Source organism: Nannospalax galili, unplaced genomic scaffold, assembly GCF_000622305.1.
Source record: "Nannospalax galili isolate Female #2095 unplaced genomic scaffold, S.galili_v1.0 scaffold1513, whole genome shotgun sequence".
Lineage (NCBI taxonomy): Eukaryota > Metazoa > Chordata > Mammalia > Rodentia > Spalacidae > Nannospalax > Nannospalax galili.
In genome coordinates this window covers 387871-403531 of record NW_008333402.1, presented here as the reverse complement: position 1 = coordinate 403531, position 15661 = coordinate 387871, and the positions used below count along the sequence as shown (strand labels likewise).

General features: G+C 53.7%; 1 protein-coding gene across 2 annotated transcripts; it reads right to left on the bottom strand.

The window, feature by feature from the left end:
- Positions 1-627: 627 nt before the first annotated feature.
- On the bottom strand, positions 628-15270 carry Prom2 (prominin 2). Of its 2 annotated transcripts, XM_008828183.3 has the most exons (24): positions 15033-15270; positions 14503-14552; positions 13914-14116; positions 13710-13830; positions 13436-13499; positions 13088-13177; positions 12556-12758; positions 12096-12170; positions 11313-11376; positions 10950-11109; positions 10505-10657; positions 9542-9665; positions 8909-9000; positions 8684-8768; positions 6681-6827; positions 5953-6024; positions 5104-5196; positions 4912-4965; positions 4219-4299; positions 4009-4077; positions 3185-3274; positions 2897-3003; positions 2500-2572; positions 628-2339 (listed from the first exon to the last, which is right to left on the bottom strand). In XM_008828183.3, the coding sequence occupies exons 1-23, from the start codon at positions 15268-15270 to the stop codon at positions 2509-2511; spliced, it is 2499 nt and encodes an 832-aa protein (XP_008826405.1). In that variant the 3' UTR covers positions 628-2339; positions 2500-2508. The 2 variants fall into 2 exon arrangements, with proteins under 2 accessions (XP_008826405.1, XP_008826406.1); XM_008828184.1 differs by lacking the exon at positions 628-2339 and having other exon boundaries at positions 2509-2530.
- Positions 15271-15661: the final 391 nt, after the last annotated feature.

Genomic DNA, 15661 nt, shown 5'->3' with positions numbered 1-15661 from the left:
ACGCTAAACAGAGCTTTTCATGATGTCTGGTAACCTCCCCCCGGCCCCCGCCCCAAGAAAGGGATGTGCCTGGAAAATCTTCCATGCTTTGAAATAGGCTTCACCTTGAAGAGCTGGCTCCAGACCTGCCCTCTAAGTTATCTGGTCTCTGCCAGTGAATTCAAGTGATCCTGCTTGCTGGGTCCCCAGTCACCTGCCTCATGGGGAAGATGACTTCCTCCTAGGCCTTCAATTATCCTGACAGGTTTCCAGATAGAATAAGTGCAAATGCAGTCAAATGTTATTAAGTATGGAGGAGACAAGATGGAACAAAAACAAGGAAACCACAGCCACCAGGAACCGATCACGGCTCCCATCCATGCCAAGGATTTGAATTTAAAATAACTCTGCTTAGGGCTGAAGAGACGGCTCAATGGTTAAGAGCACTTGCTGCTCTTGCAGAGAACCCAGATTTGGTTTCCAGCTGCTGATATGCAGCTGATCTGATGCCTCTCCTGGCTTCTACAGGTTCTGCATGCACATGGTGCACATATATACATGCAGACAAACACTCATACACATAAAATAAAAATAAATAAATCTTAAAAATATCTCTGCTTAATGTGCTCAGCAGCTCTGATAGTGAAATGAATTTTTAATAGTTTTTATTCCATTTGCTTAAGTTCCACCAATTGCATTTTAAGAACACTTCCAGGGTGCCACTTCCCCACCCAAAATCAACAGGTAAATAAGCAAAACACTAAAACAAAAAACCCAACCTCTTGGAAAACCCCAAAGAAGTGCTATACTTGCTCCTGGGTTGCTTGTTTGAGAGTGTGCTTACAGGAGGGATAGCACAGAGGTGCCGCCATCCTAACTTCTAGAACAAAGTTTGCTGCCTGCTTATAAGACAGATCTCAACATGGACACACCCAGAAACACAGCAGACCACCATTATAAAGGGCTTTTGAGTTTTGAGCAGGGATCCATCTCCCCTTTGCCTCGTACCTGCCCAGACCCTGGCTCTGTCCCTTGGCCTAGTGCAGCCACAAGACAAGTAGCAACTGCCAACTCCTGGTACGTTCGCTCAGCACCAGGCCCTGCCAAGTGGTTTCCACCTATTATCATATTATAAAAGGAAACTGAGGTTTGGGGAACCTACATAACATGTTTGAGGTGTCCCAGCTAGCAGCATCAGAGCTAGGCTGTGAATCCAGGTACGCCAGCTCCCACCAGGCTCTGCTTCCCATCGAATAGCTTTACAGTCTTGGGATGCCTGCAGCCAGGAAGGCCTTGGAAGTCTCCTTCACACAACCACTCATTAAATACCAAATGTATACTGAGCTCCAGACAGGGAGACACGGTTTCAGGGACCCAGAACCAAAGCCTAGGGAAGTAGGAGACTATTAATGGAATCAAAGATCTGTCCATCTCCTTTTCTCCTTTCTCTTCATTCTTTCTAGATTCAGTGTCCAGCACATAGGGACTACACAGGGATGGGCACATGCACAGGATGGAATGGGGTCTGCAAAACCCTGTTCTCTCTACCATATCCCTCCTGGGAAACGCTACTGTCTATGGAGCTGTGGGGAAGCACCACCATGGCCCAGGTCCCTGGTCTCTTGAGAGTCAGTGCTCAGAGAGGAGCTGGGGCCAGCACTGCCATCTCTAACCTCGAGTGCAGACAGGGTAGCTCAGCCCTCATATGGGCCTTTCTCACCCCACTGGGGGCCATGGATGCAGGTCTGAGCCTGCAGAAAGCCTAAGGCCCTAGGGCAGCAGAAGGCTCAGGGGTCATGAGGCAGAGCACAAAGCCAGTCTAGATCTCAGCCATGGTGGCTGTAGCATGCTTGGTGGATGGTTAAGCAGGTGGGAAGGGGTGTCTAGGGGCTAGCAAGGTAGCAGTGGGGATAAGGTAAAGAGGGAACAAAGTGGGAGCAGGATGCAAAGGGCTGGGGAGGGAACAGGAAGGAAGTTGGAGCCAGTGGGGAAGGCAGATGGGGATTGGGTGGGTCTGAGTTAGGAACTCTGTCCCATCTAAAAGGCTGGAGAAGGAATTCCAACAGGTAGAGAACAGACCCTTCCTGATGCTGAGAAACCACAGCCAGGAGGACAAAGGTAGATACCCAGAAGAACCTGTTGGTTCTGTAGTTCAGTAGAGGTTGAGTGTGATTTGGACAATGAATGAAGGGGACCATGGGCAGAAGGGTGGAAAGGTGGGCTCAGGTAAGCTCGTGTGGGGCTAGGGAGACTGGCTAGGCCTAGGGGGCAGCCCAGGCTCTGAGACTGGAGTTACAGAAGTGTTTTGGTGCAGGCTGAGTCAAGGGGGAAGGTCAGGCAGCCCCAAGGATCACCTTACCCTGTTAAAATTAAAAAGGAACAGGTAAGGGAGAGGGAGGTGACAAGTATCCCCAGCCAGAAACCGAGGCCTCAAGCCTTCCTGCCCTCCTGAATGCTGCACACCCCTGATCCTAGACCCTTAGCTCCAGCACTGAGGGATTAAAGGGGTGAGAAACTTACCTGTGAGTCCTATAGTTTCAGGGAGGTGACCCTGGGGATGTGGAAGAGCTGCGTTTCCTCAGAGCTGGTGGAGCTGTGGCATCACAGAACTAAAGTGAGTCCTCGGCACAGACCCTGAACCCTGACATGGGGCCAACCAGAGCCCTCCTATCTTAGGAGCCCCCTAGAAGGTGGGAAATCACAAGAAGCTATGCCCGGATGATGTGCTGCAGCAAGGAAAGCATGAGGCAGGTATATGCACGAACTTCCAGGCTTCAAAGCTCCTTAGAGCATGTGAGTCTTCCGGGATGGACCATAAACCCTCTCTGACCGGGAGGTTTGGAGACAGAGTGTGGCTCTGTGACAGCAAAGATTTCTGAGGCCTCCCATGCCCACCGTGGTTGTGGCAGTCCCTCACCTGAGGCGTTTGCGGATGGGACGGAAGTATTTGGAGGTCTTGACAGCAAAAATGATGCTGGGGATGAGAAAGAAGGTGCACCACCCCAGGCAGAACCAGAAAGCATTCTAGACAGAGGACGTGGAGTCAGTTCATGGGGCATTAGCACCTTCCCACCAGCTCTGTGCTTACATGCCCTGCACTGACTCCATGGGAACAGATGCAGGCAGGCACCACGCTCAGCATCACACTCCACTATTGCTGTCCCTCCAGGTGGCTCTGTATTAGAGGTGGGCTGAGGACACTCACCCAGGGGTCGGCCATCATGTCACACAGGATCACACGACCATTGTCCAGGGCTCCAGAGAGGGGCTGGCAGGTGGCGATGTGCTGAGTCACCTGTGGTGCCAACATGAAGTGAGTGAATGTGGAGACACCCGGACCCACAGGTGTATCTACTCCATATTCTGAGGGAAATGCCAAGAGGAACAGAGAAGCCCAGAGACATAGCTGGGGGCCACCACACACTTGTGCACAGAACAGCAGGTACACACACAGACATGTCGTCACAGATCCACAGAGAGGTTGGGATACTGAGTTTCTTGCTCAGTTCCCACCCTCTACATCTACTCACCAGCCTACATGAAGACCCCAATGTGTCCCCCATGCTGGCTTTAAGTCACCCTTTCTGGAAAGGCAACACTTAGTTGCCACCTCACACACCTGCCTGTTCTCACATGCATATATGCACAGACACTTGGGGTAAGCCAAACCCCCTACAGGGCCAAGACTTTTTCCCAGAGGCTGTGGCCCACAGGGATGTACAGGAGGAGGTGGGCTTTGACGGCTGACCTTAGACAAATAGGGAAGGGACCTGCCCATGGAGGCAAATGGGACAAAGTGTGGATGGCATGTTCTAGAAAGCCATGGCCAGTCCAGCCCATGCTTGGGCCTCACAGAAGGGCTAAGGCAGAAATGGAGTAGGCAGGATCCATCCAGTGGGTAGGAGTGCTTTTTGGAGATTGCTTCAATCCTGAAAGCCTAGGGCACTCCAACGGGCTTCCTAGCTGGTCTACTGGGGTAAGGGCACCATAGTTGCTCTGAGGCCAGGTGAAGTCTGAGCCCTCACTCACCTCTTCTCTCACCCAGGCCACATACTGGGAGAAGTAGCCCATCTCCCGGTTCAGGAAACATTCACTGGCCTACAGGAAAGAAAGGAAGGCTGGGCTGGCAGGAGTCTTCTCCCCACCCCCATATCTGGACAGGTCTGGCTCTTCTGGGAGCCACAGTGAAGGGCAGGTTGGAAAGAAACCTGGGGACACTCATGCTTGCCCTCTACTCACATTCCTCAGGATGTGGCTGGCCCAAGTAGGCAGCTTTCCTTTTAGATGAGTGACATTGCCCAGGACATCTGAAGTCTCCACCTAGAGAAGAGCAGAGCTCAACTCAAGTGTCCTGCTCAGGGAGCCGTTAATCATTCAATCATTTATGCATGCAACCATCCATATGCATTCAGCCACCCATTCACTCATCCATCAATCCATCCATCCACCCTTCTATTCACCCATCCATCTATATTCATTTATCCAACCACTCCATCAGTCCATTCATCTACCCATCCATCCATCCATCCACCTATCCACTCACCAACCAATCCATCCATGCATCCATTAATCCACCCACCCACCACCTACCCACCCCCCATCCACTTATCCACCCTCCATGCCTACACATCCATCTGTCCATCCATCCATCTATCCATCCATCCATCCATCCATCCATCCTCTCACCCATCCATCCTTCTATCTATCCACCCACCCACCAATCTTCATATATCCATATACCATATACAATGTATCATATATCACCTTAATGGAGGGGCAAGCCCTGAGGACCCAGAGGTCAAGTGGTCCTTAATGATCTGCCCCTCCCCCTCCTCTATCTTCTTCTCGTTACACCTCTCTCTCAAACCAGCTATCCTTTCTCCCTCTCCTGGCCACCTGTTCTGCCCCACCCTTGCCCTCCTGTTAAGATACCTGTAGTTTTGGGGCAAAGGACTCCAGGGCCCTAACACTGAGGTTGAGCTTGGCCTGTGGAGGAGAAATCAGGGTTGTTAGGAACAAGGATGCAGAAGCAGGAAGTGGAGGATGTTGCTGGCTCCTTCCTCCTTTTACTGCCCTTTCTCCATCCCTCCTTTCCCCCAGGACCTAGGCTCTCTGCATACTTACCACAAGGCTCTGCTGGGGGACAACCTTCTCCTGGTAGAGTTTTCGGAGTCCTTTGGCCTCATCCTTCAGCTGCTGTTCCAGTAAAGAGTTGTTCTGAGGGCAGACATGGATCAGAATGGTTCCCACCCCAACAGGAGAGAACAGCCCTTCAAGGGGATATACTAAAGAGAAGTGCAAAGTGTTGGGCTCGAGGTAGAAAACTAAGGTCCCCCCTTAAACTCCAGGTTTCCCCCGGGCTACATGGAGCTAAAGCCAAGTTCTAGGTCTACTCTGAGCTTACTGGGTACTCCTAAATCATCTCCAGCATCACACAAGCCAGAATAACTTCTGCTGAAAGTGGCCATACTCTTTGCTCTATCCTGGGTCAAGACAGCTGTGGAGTCTCAGATGTTGTAAAGAGAACTTCCTAAACTAAGTATCTGTATATACAGTGTGATTTCTTCTGCTGAGGGCAGCTGTCCATCGATGTATCCACATAGCACTGGTCCAAGAAGATTCTGAAACTGGTACACGTAGAAAAGCTTGCCCAGCTATATGATGTTAGGCCAGCTACTTCATCTGATCTGAGATTGAGACAATCCACTTTACAGATGAAGAGACAGAGGTCTGGAGATGTTGAATGGCTTGCCCAAAGCCATACAACAAATTGGCAGCAGAGCTCAAGTCGGAACTGAGGCGGCAAACCCCTCAAGCCCGGCAGCAGGTGGAAGAGGTTCAGCACTCACTGGTGGGGCCCTGTGTCCCCTGCCTCTGTCCTTGCCCCTGCTCCAACCCCAGCACTCCTAGGCTCCCTGCCTGGGTCTCCTTCTGACTGCTGTCTGGCCAGAGGGGTCTCTGCTCCCTTCTCACTTGGGCCTGGGCCAGTCCTTCCAGCTCCTGGGCCAGCTGCTCCATGTCAGTCTTCACCACAGGCTTCTGGATCTGAAGGAAGACAAGAGAGGCCAAGGATGAACACAGATGTCCTCGAATTTCCAGCCTCCAAATTCCCACACTTGTCAAATGTTCCCTGCACCAGCTAAGTCTGTTGTTTCTCTCTCTCTCTCTCTCTCTCTCTCTCTCTCTCTCTCTCTCTGTTTCATGCATCCTAGCCTGGACTCAAACTTACTATTTAGCTGAGGATGGCCTTGAACTCCTGATCCTCCTGCCTCCACCTTCCAAGTGCTGGGATTATAGGCATGTGTTACCACATCGGGTTTTATGCACTGCTAGGGATCGAACCCAGGGCTTTGTGTACAGTTGGCAAGCACTCTATCAACTGAGCCACATCTTTAGTCTCAGTTAAATCTACTGTGACACATCAGTCATAGTGGGTTTGACTTGCAACTATATGAAATATTTCAGTTTCCAGTGGGATAGAAAATAACAAGATGCTGTCTGGTGTGACTGAAGGAAAAGGTGGTCTCCCACAAGGATTCTTAGCAGCAGTAGGTTCAGGACCATGAACAGCAACAACTGCTACTGTTCCAGGAAGAAAGTTCCAGAAGTCTAGAGGGCTAGGACAAGGAAGAACTTATCCAGAATGGCCTTTCTGTTCTGTCCCCAACCTACTGGAGCACCCACTGCACCCCCTCACTGACCTGTACCAGGAAGTCACTGTAGTGGATTTTCTCCAAACCGCTGCCCTGCAGGGCCTCCAGGTCCCGGTGGGCAGTAGGGCTCAACAGGTCTAGATCCTTAACGTCCACTTTGAAGTTCTGCAGTTCCTGTTGTAGCCTGTGGGTATACTGGAGGAGGGGACAAGATGGGACACACCCATTTGCTGAGCCAGGACCCAGAGATTCTCCCCTTAGGCAAAGATCACTTGGTTCTAGGGCCCTCCTGGCTCTCCAGAACACACACCCAGACAGGATCCCAGGACTGGTGCTCCTGGGCCACAGCATAGACCTTCTCTTACCACCTGACATAAAATAGCTTTCCAGCTCTTTATCATATCCTCTGTGTGAGTCTTCACAGCACCTGATACTCTAAAATCACATATTCCTAAACTTGTTAAGTCCATCAGCTCAATAACATTGAGACCTTTGAGCATTCAATTCCAACCCTCCCCCCATCAACAACAGAGTCTCTCAAGTGGTAAGTGAGGTACAAGTTTGTAGACTTGTGAATGAATGATTGATTGAATGAATGAATGAATGAATGGACACATCCCCATTTCCAAGACCCTTAGCATTTTCCTGTCATAGTCATGGCATTTAACCTTAGTGTTTTACAGGCAAGAAACTGAGGTCCGAGGGTGGTGACATTGCTAAGAGAGGCCTAGCAAGTTAGTAAAGGTAGACTAGCTCTGGCTACCTCTCCTAATCCCACCAGGTCACCTTCCTCTGGAGAGACAGATCCCCAAACCTCTCAGAGGCAGCATTCCAGGCACCACTGATGGTGATGGGACACAGTACAACAGGCAATACCTCCTGGAAGGCACATCTTGTCTTTCTGATCTCTGCATAATTAGCTTGATGCTGTCTCCTCTGGGGATGAGTATTTTTAAGAAAATACCAGCCAGTTTCCAAGAACTGCCCAGTCTCTCTAAACCTGAAGCCCCATGGATCCATACTCTTCTATGAGCTGACCCTTCCTCTCCTAGGCTGAGGTTACTTCAAGCTGAGATGACTTCAAGCAAGGTTGGGGGTAGGGGTGGGGGTTCTCTGTGCCAGGACCCTGCTGCAAAGCTTATACCCATGGGACACTGTCTCTGGTTAGCCTCTGGAGGAGGAAGGTCTGAAGACATGAAGCCAACCTCCTTGGCTATGGCTTAGGGCACAGAGTTGGGACTGGTCTGTTTGGCTAAGGATGGAAATGAATCCAAGTCATTTCTTGGGAGGATGTAGAATCACCTAGCTTTGTGTGAACAGCAGAGGTGGTAGACAGGGGCCTCTCACATGGCATGCTTAGAAATGGCTTCCTAGCGACCTCTTCCCAACCTCACTTAGCAATGGAGAGAGGAAAGAGGACATGTTCTAGACCTCTACACATCTTTAGAACTCCATTCTACATGTGTATCCCTCCTCTTGTTAAGGGGCTCTTCTTCACTGTTTCTAGAGCTGTCTCTTGTCAGTATTGACAAATGCCCCCAGTTCTGCAGCAACTGCCTCTAATCTCCACTCTAACTCCCTTGGGCAACCTCCAACAAGTGACCCATCTAGTCCTGGGAGGACAGGCTGAAACTTGGGAGCCAGGCTGGGGGCCAGAATCTGTCACTACCACCAATGGCTGTGTGGGCTCAATCAAGGGCCCCAGCGAGCCATCCACCAGTGTTATCCAACTGGCTCGGCATCACTTCCATGGCCACTTCCAGCTGGAGCATGCCACTTGACACCTGGCCTCAGTCAGGACACACATGCCCCACTCTTATGGACACTCTCCTGTCTTCCTACAACTTTCACTGTATTCAGCTTTCCCTGGGGCATGTGCTCAAAGCTGGCCATGGTATCCAGCTGTCCCACATCCCTACTCACACCCTTGGAATTTCCCATAGCTCTAGCCCTGGCCAGGCCCTGAGCTCAGAGATAATGCCCCCAGAATCAAGAACAGAAAAGACGGACCTACAGGGGAATCCCCACAGTCTTCTGGAATGTTCTCTTACCTGCCTGATATTCAGGTGCCTATCTAGGTCATAGGAGTCATTGAGCTGTAAAACTTCCCAGAGTGCTGCCCCTGCCTTGCACTGCCTGGGGAGGAAGAATGAGCATCAACAAAGAGTCACCAGGTATGGCAGGTGGAGCTGATATGACCCTAAGGGGACACCCATCTCTGCCCCTCCCCCCACTCCTTTCCCTACCCCAGCCTCTAGCTGAGGCCTTGCACTCACCGATAGGCCTGAAGGACACTGACATTCTTCTTCAGGCCAAGAAGGTGAGACAGATTCATGGATGGGGGCAAGTTCCCTGGGGTATCTGCAAACTGTGGATGGGCAGGAAGAAACGGAACACAGAGAGGCCAGGGGATGGCAGTGGTGTCACTCCTGTGACTGCAGTCCAAACCTGCCTCAACTCAAATGGCACTAGGCCCTGACTCCTTACAGGAATTCTTCCCATGAATTTCTGGGAGGTGCCCAGCAGGACCTTCAATAGATTATCTAGGCCAGCATCTCAGCCTTCCACTAGAAGTATACTGGGTTCTGGGATTCTGTTCTTAAACTCAGAGTTAGGAGAGGGGCTCTGTGTGGACGCCACCACCTGGATGGTACCTGGGTGCCATCCTTGATGAGACCTCAGAGACTCTCAGGGTCTTTCTCTGTCTCTGTGTCTGTGTCTCTGTCTGTCTCTCTCTCTCTCTTCTCCCTCTTTCCATCTACTGGTGGCTTTCAGTCCCTTTCTTTGCATCTTAACCTCCTTCCTCCTACCCCCCCTTCACTTGCCCCTCTGGCTCCCACTTCCTCCTGACCCCATCATTCTGCCCACGCTCACTCTAGCTCTCTCAGCCAGAGCAGGTCCAGGCCCACCTTATAGAGCTCTCCATTTTCCAAGTTCTGGCACACCAGCGTCTGAACATTGCCACCCACCAGGAAGGTGGCGAAGACGAGGAGGATGAGGGGGGCTGCAAAGAGGAAGCTGAAGGCCACGCCTCTGGAGGGGAGAGACAGGGTTGAAGAAGCAATGGAGGCTGGGCCCCTGTAGGCTGTGGGTTGGTCCCAGGGCAGGCCTCCTGAGAAGGAAGGAGAACCCAGCACTCTGGACAGCCCCTCCTCCCCTTCCTCCCACCCCCGCCCCCATCCCATTGCTGAGAATGGCCCTAGAAGCCTAGAGGAAGGACAGCTGCTTTGTTCAGAGAACCACTTTGGACTTAGGGTCCATGGAGGTGACCTGCTCCAGGGTCTGGCCTTTCAAGAGTCATTGGTATGGCTAAGCATGACTCACCTGCATGCATAGCCCCACAATGTGGCTGAGTAGTAAGGACCCTTACCAGGTGCTCCTGACTTGTAAGACTCCCTTGTGAGGTGATGGGCACAGTCCCGTGCCAGGCCATGAGGCTTGGAGGGTAAAACGTGAGGTGGATTTCAGCTCCTACTCACTGCTTTGACCAGGCACCATGTGTAATGAACAGCTTGGCCCATGTGGCAGCCCTGGCCTTAAAGGCCATCTAGTTTAGGGATAGCAAGCAGATTCTACCTCTGCTGTCACCTCCTGTAGGTTTTGGCTGGGTTAAGAAAGATTCTGAAGCTGTCTGGACTTGGTGGGAAAGAGTACCCACTGAGTACTACTGTAATCATTCCTGCTTTATCCAACACCCTTATATAGATAAGGAAACTGAGTGCTCAGAGAGGTCACTGATTTGCCCAGGGCCACACAGAAGTGGAGGCCAGGCCAGCACTAAGGTTCATTCCCCTGATTCCCAGGACTCTGCTCCTGGAAGAATCTGGCCACCTGGCAAGGAGGACCCTTTCCCCTCCCCAGCCCCTTCTTACACCATGAGGAAGCGAGCTCCAGCTTCACCCTTGATTTCTGAGTGACTGGGATCCTCCCTGGCAGACAGCCCCCAGATGCCCAGGCTAAGGCCCAGAAGGTTACAGATCACCACGAGCAGGACAGTAGAGCACAGCACACATCCCACAATCCACCTGTCACAAAGAAAGGGCAGGGCTTGCTGAAAAGGGAGGCAGCTGGCGCCGGAGGGCTGGCTTGGGACCTATGGCTGGTGGGCCTCTAAGTTCCAGGCTGGACCACTAGAAGTACAGGTGCAGACATTTCTTGAGGCTTCCACACAGATCCCAGGCTCAGATTCTGGGGTACACAACCAGGTGAGTGAGACATGGAAGCCTTAGGAGTTAGGGGTCTCGACTTAAAAGGAGGCAGGGGTACAGTCATGCTAAGTGTGAAGGGGGTTAAGAAGGGGTTCAGGACTCCATGCACCTGTACATCTCATATTGCTGCACCTTCTGCAGGTAGGGGCGGCTGTACTGGTCCAGCTTCTCTAGTGCCTGGCTCCAGTGGGAAGCTGCCTCTGAGCCCGGGAACCCTTGGGCCAGCATCTTCACACCTTCAGGCTGTTCAACCAGTGCCTTCTTCAGATCTGCCCAAAGTCATAGGGGCTTAGGGGATACAGAGGGCACCCAGAAGCCAGGATCGAATCTCTGGAACCCACAGAGGGCCCACCGGCCAGGGAGGATAGCCATCCCACCTCTGCCCACCTCTTCCCTCAGCAAGCCTTCCTGGAAGAGGTGTAGTGGGGCTGGCATGCTGGGCAGCCAGCCATGCTCATGAGCAGGGCCTCACCTTTGACCACACTGGTCGTTTGCACTGCAACCAGGAGTGGAAGGTTGTTGAAAGTGTTGTTCTCCTGCAGAACCAAGCAAAGCTGTGCCTCCTGCTCTGCCTGGGGCTCTACCTTGGAGTACCAAAGTCACTAGACCCAGAGGGAGGATGCTGCCATTAAATGCTCCCATTGTAGGATGCAGTTCTCCTCTGGATCTTGCAAACTTGGTTTCCCCTGCCTGACTGGATTCTCCCCAACACAGCACCCTGCAGATCCTTCCTAGATAACAGCAGCCTTCATCCTCTCACCTATTCCACCCATTCCACCCTGACCGCCTGCTCTATTCCTTTAGTCCAGCTCCAACCTTCCATTCCGCCTCAGCTCTCACTTCCTTCTTGCCAGAGCCTTTGACTTCAGCCACCCAGCACAGCTGAGTCACTGACGCCCCAATTCCAGGCTCTGGGTCACAGGCTCTGATTCATATGGCACCTTCCCCCTTGGCTGTCTCCACCTAGGAGAGCCAGCTTCCCTCCGGGGTGCAGATGAAACACCTGCTCCCTTACTGCCTGCAGCCCCCACCCTTTTGGGGGGCCCAATTCCTCTTTCTGAACTCTTAAGCTTGCTTCTGTCATCTGTGCAGTGGGAGCCTGGCACAGTAAACTTCTAGCCCAGGTTGTCGCAGGACAAGGGTGGACTCAAGTCTTAGGTTCAAGTGTGTTCCTGCTCCAAAGAGCAAAACTTGGGGCCCTTCCCTTGTGTTCCTCGGGTGGAGGAAGAACCAGGTGACCCAGTTAGGCACTTACCTCCTGGACCATGCTGGAGAAGTTGGCCTCTGGGACACCCTTCAGTCGATGCAGGACATCATTCACAGGGGGCACCTGAAATAGGGGTGCCTATGAAGAGACCTGAGAAGGACTCCTATGGAAGGAAGGAGGCAGGTGCCTCTGAGCCCTTAGCATCCTCACGTATAAAGTCGGGACCACAGCGCCCACTATTGCCCTGGGGGACAACAAGAACACAAGAAGCTACAACATGAAAGTCAAGGCTCAGTTTGTGATCCATGGAGACCTTTTGGCACACTGCCAGGATGAAAGGTCATGAACCCTGGTACTCCAGAAAGTCAGGCACAGCCCAAAGAGGGGGTTCCTGGGGTAGTCAACCTCAGGAAACCTCTCTGATCACTAGAATGCTGGGAGAGTCCTGGGGGGATAGGAGGCAGAACAGCTCTTTTGAGTCCCAAGAGGCCTTGTTCTGGGCCTGCACCTGGCTGAAATCGGCACCCAGCTCCAGTGCATCAGCCTGGCTCAGGGCCCCCTTGCAGTCCCCATGGCACCCGCTCTCCTGAAGCAGGGTGCGCAGGCGATCCCGGTGTGCCTGCAAAGGTGGCTCCAGGCGCTGCTGTCCCTCCTGCAGCTCCACTGAGGTGGCATTCAGGATTCGAAGGTGATCCATAGAGTCCTGCAGGCCTAAGAGAGCCACAGGTGGTCTGAGAGGGGTCTCCTCATTTCCTGATGTCCTCAGCAGCCTTGCAAAAAGAGGCAGCACACTCCCTCTTCTTGGCTAAAGGAACCAGTAGTCACAAACCTCTATAGCCCCAATGGAAACTGCCCCTAGGCACACGAGGTAAGGAAGTAGACAGCGATGCCACACACAGGATCCCAGGATAATGGGGGGGGGGGAAACATGGGTGGGACTGGGGTAGCACATGATATCCAGGCATGGGGGATGGGGGGAAATCAGCCCCTGGAGGACACCTGCTGGACCCACCCACATGCAGGGCATTGATCCAACTCACCCTGGCCTAAGCTGTGCACTGAGGCTAGCACCAGGTATACTGTGCTCTTGAGCTGGCTGTGAATCGTGTTCCCAAGGCTCTCACCAACACCTGGATGGACAACACAGGGTATTTGGCAGAGCTGGCCCCAACCTCTAGGAGCTGAGGACATCCCCGGCCCATAGCCTCCCAGGAGTTCTGGCTTCTGCAGGGAGCTGCCAGCTTCCTCATCCTGCAGAAGTATGGCTACTACACAGGCAGATCCCTTAAGGAAGTGGTACCCAGGTAGAGTCCAGGGTAAGGGAGCTGAGAGGTCCCCAGAGGCAGACCAGGGCAGGGGCCCTGGAGCTGGCCAAATGTAACCCTCACCATCCAGCTCCTTCGAGACTCGCTCCTGGGGCAGAGAGAACTGCTCAGCCACGGCCTGCAGCTCCTAGACAAACAACAGTGTGAGCCATCCTGCCCGATCCCTCAGCAGCCCATTCCTCCAGTGAGACATTTCAGCTACTCTCCATCAGGAGGCAGCCAAGTGCAAACAGGGACACCCCACTGCTTTGCAGGCTTTGGGGCTTCAGAGACCCACCCTGCTGTGTCTACCTAAGCTGGTGCTCCCCTAAGGATAAAGGGATCACCAGGTACTCACTTTAGGGACATCAGAGACCAGGCCTCTTAGGCTGAGCAGGGTCTCAGGCACAGCTTCCACACTGGGGCCTGTCTGCCTATGCGTGTGCTGGTTGGTAATGAAAGCACAGACCATGCCAACCCTGCAGGGATGGAGGGGTTTGCAGTGTGCTCACAGCCCAGGGCCATAGCCCCGACCTCCCTCCTGACCTAGGCAGCCCCTCACAGGAGTACGAGGGTGGTCAGCAACAGGAAGGCCATGAGGGTGCCGCGCTCACAGGCCAGGGCCTTGTGCTCAGTCTTCACTCGGCCCCCACAGCGCCGGCGGCAGCGGCAACAGCAGAAACAGAGCCCAGTGGTTGGCACGGCCAGGAGGTAGAGGCCTGCGATCACAGCACACACCACGTAGCCTGCCTCATACCGCACCACCTGGGCAGGGTGGAAAGGCATGAGTCCTGACACTCACTTCCAGCCCCAGCTTTCCTGGAGCCCAGAGGGGAACCAGAAGGATAGGGAATGCCTTCTCGGTGGGCTCTTTGCCAATATCTTGGTGAACCCATGCAGGTGAACACAAGAGGTGCTTGGTGTTCTTGCTAATTATCTCTGTACAGATGATGAAAACGCAAAGCCAGGGAGGTCAGGGTCAAACCCCACCAAGAGTAAAACAGGAGATCTGGGGCAGAAGTGGGGGAAAAGATGCTTAAGACCACCACTCTGGAAAATGCTCAGCAAGGTGGGCTGAGCTGAGCACCAGGTGGAGGCCCTTCCTGTTCACCCCAAACTCCCTCCCCCATCACCTGCTCCACAGTTCTTACCTGGTCCATCTTCACAGAGGATGGCTCATTCAGCAGGGCCTTCACCAACTCTACAGGAAGGAAGCAAGCCGAGGGTTTGGGGGCAACCACTGTCCTGTCACTGTGTCCACCTTCTCCCCACTGCCAGGCCAAGGAAGGCTGTGTCATGTGGCCATGCAACAACCTGAAGCTGGCATAAGGCCTGCAAAGCAGACCTCCTGGACCCTCCAGGTAGGCCCTGCAGCCTGGCACAGCAGTCCTTCCCCAGTCCTGGCCTTTCACGGCCCTCTGAACCCCTGGCACTGTGACACTTGGGGCAATGAGCCAGATCTAAAATAAACTCTTCCCAAGAGGGTCCTCTGCTTTACAGGACCTCCACTTAGGTAGGAAAAATGACTGGTCCAAGGTCACACAAGAAGATTTCAGAGCTGCTCCAGGCATCCTTAGTGCCTGGGGAATGCCAGGGACTTTGCATGGTGTGAAGTAGTGGGCACAGAGGCCGCCTGGGGACCCAGTCCTTGCTGAGATCCGCTGGGAGGGGGGACACTCACCCGATGGGAAGGAATTGAGCTGCACCACAGAGAGGAATCGTCGTACAGTGCCGTAGAGGGGGTCTAGGGGCCCCGGCTGGCAGATGCGAGGGGCCAGCCATCGGGTCCTGGCCACCGGGGCGAATGCCAGGTGCTCGGCTTGTCCGAAGGACCCGCAGTCGGTGGCCCCCGAGCAGGGCAGGCTCAGGGCCAGCCCCAGGCCCAGCAGAGGTGCCACGAGACCCGACGCCCGCTTCATGGGGTCGGGCGAGTGGGCAGGACGGGCTCCGGCAGCTGATGGTGCGGGCCAGCACAGCCCAGGCCGTGCATCCTTCAGCAGCCTTCCTCCCTCGGTCCCGGTGGCTCTCAAAACCGGCCCAACAGGTTTGGGCTCCGGAGCTACCTGGTCGCACGCCGGGAGCGTAGGAAGGGCAGGGGCGGAGGCCGAAGGAGGGGGCAGGGCTGGCCGGGACGCCCTTGGCGGTCTGAATGAAGCTCGCACCGTCTCTCCCCTCCCCACACGCTGGGCCGAGGCTGCCTCGGAGCCAGTCCGGGGGCATCTCAGAGCCTCTGGGTTATCTAGGGTGGCCCAATTTAAAACAGAATTTATCACACCCAACCCCAGCAGCCCAACCTAAGGGCTGGTTAAA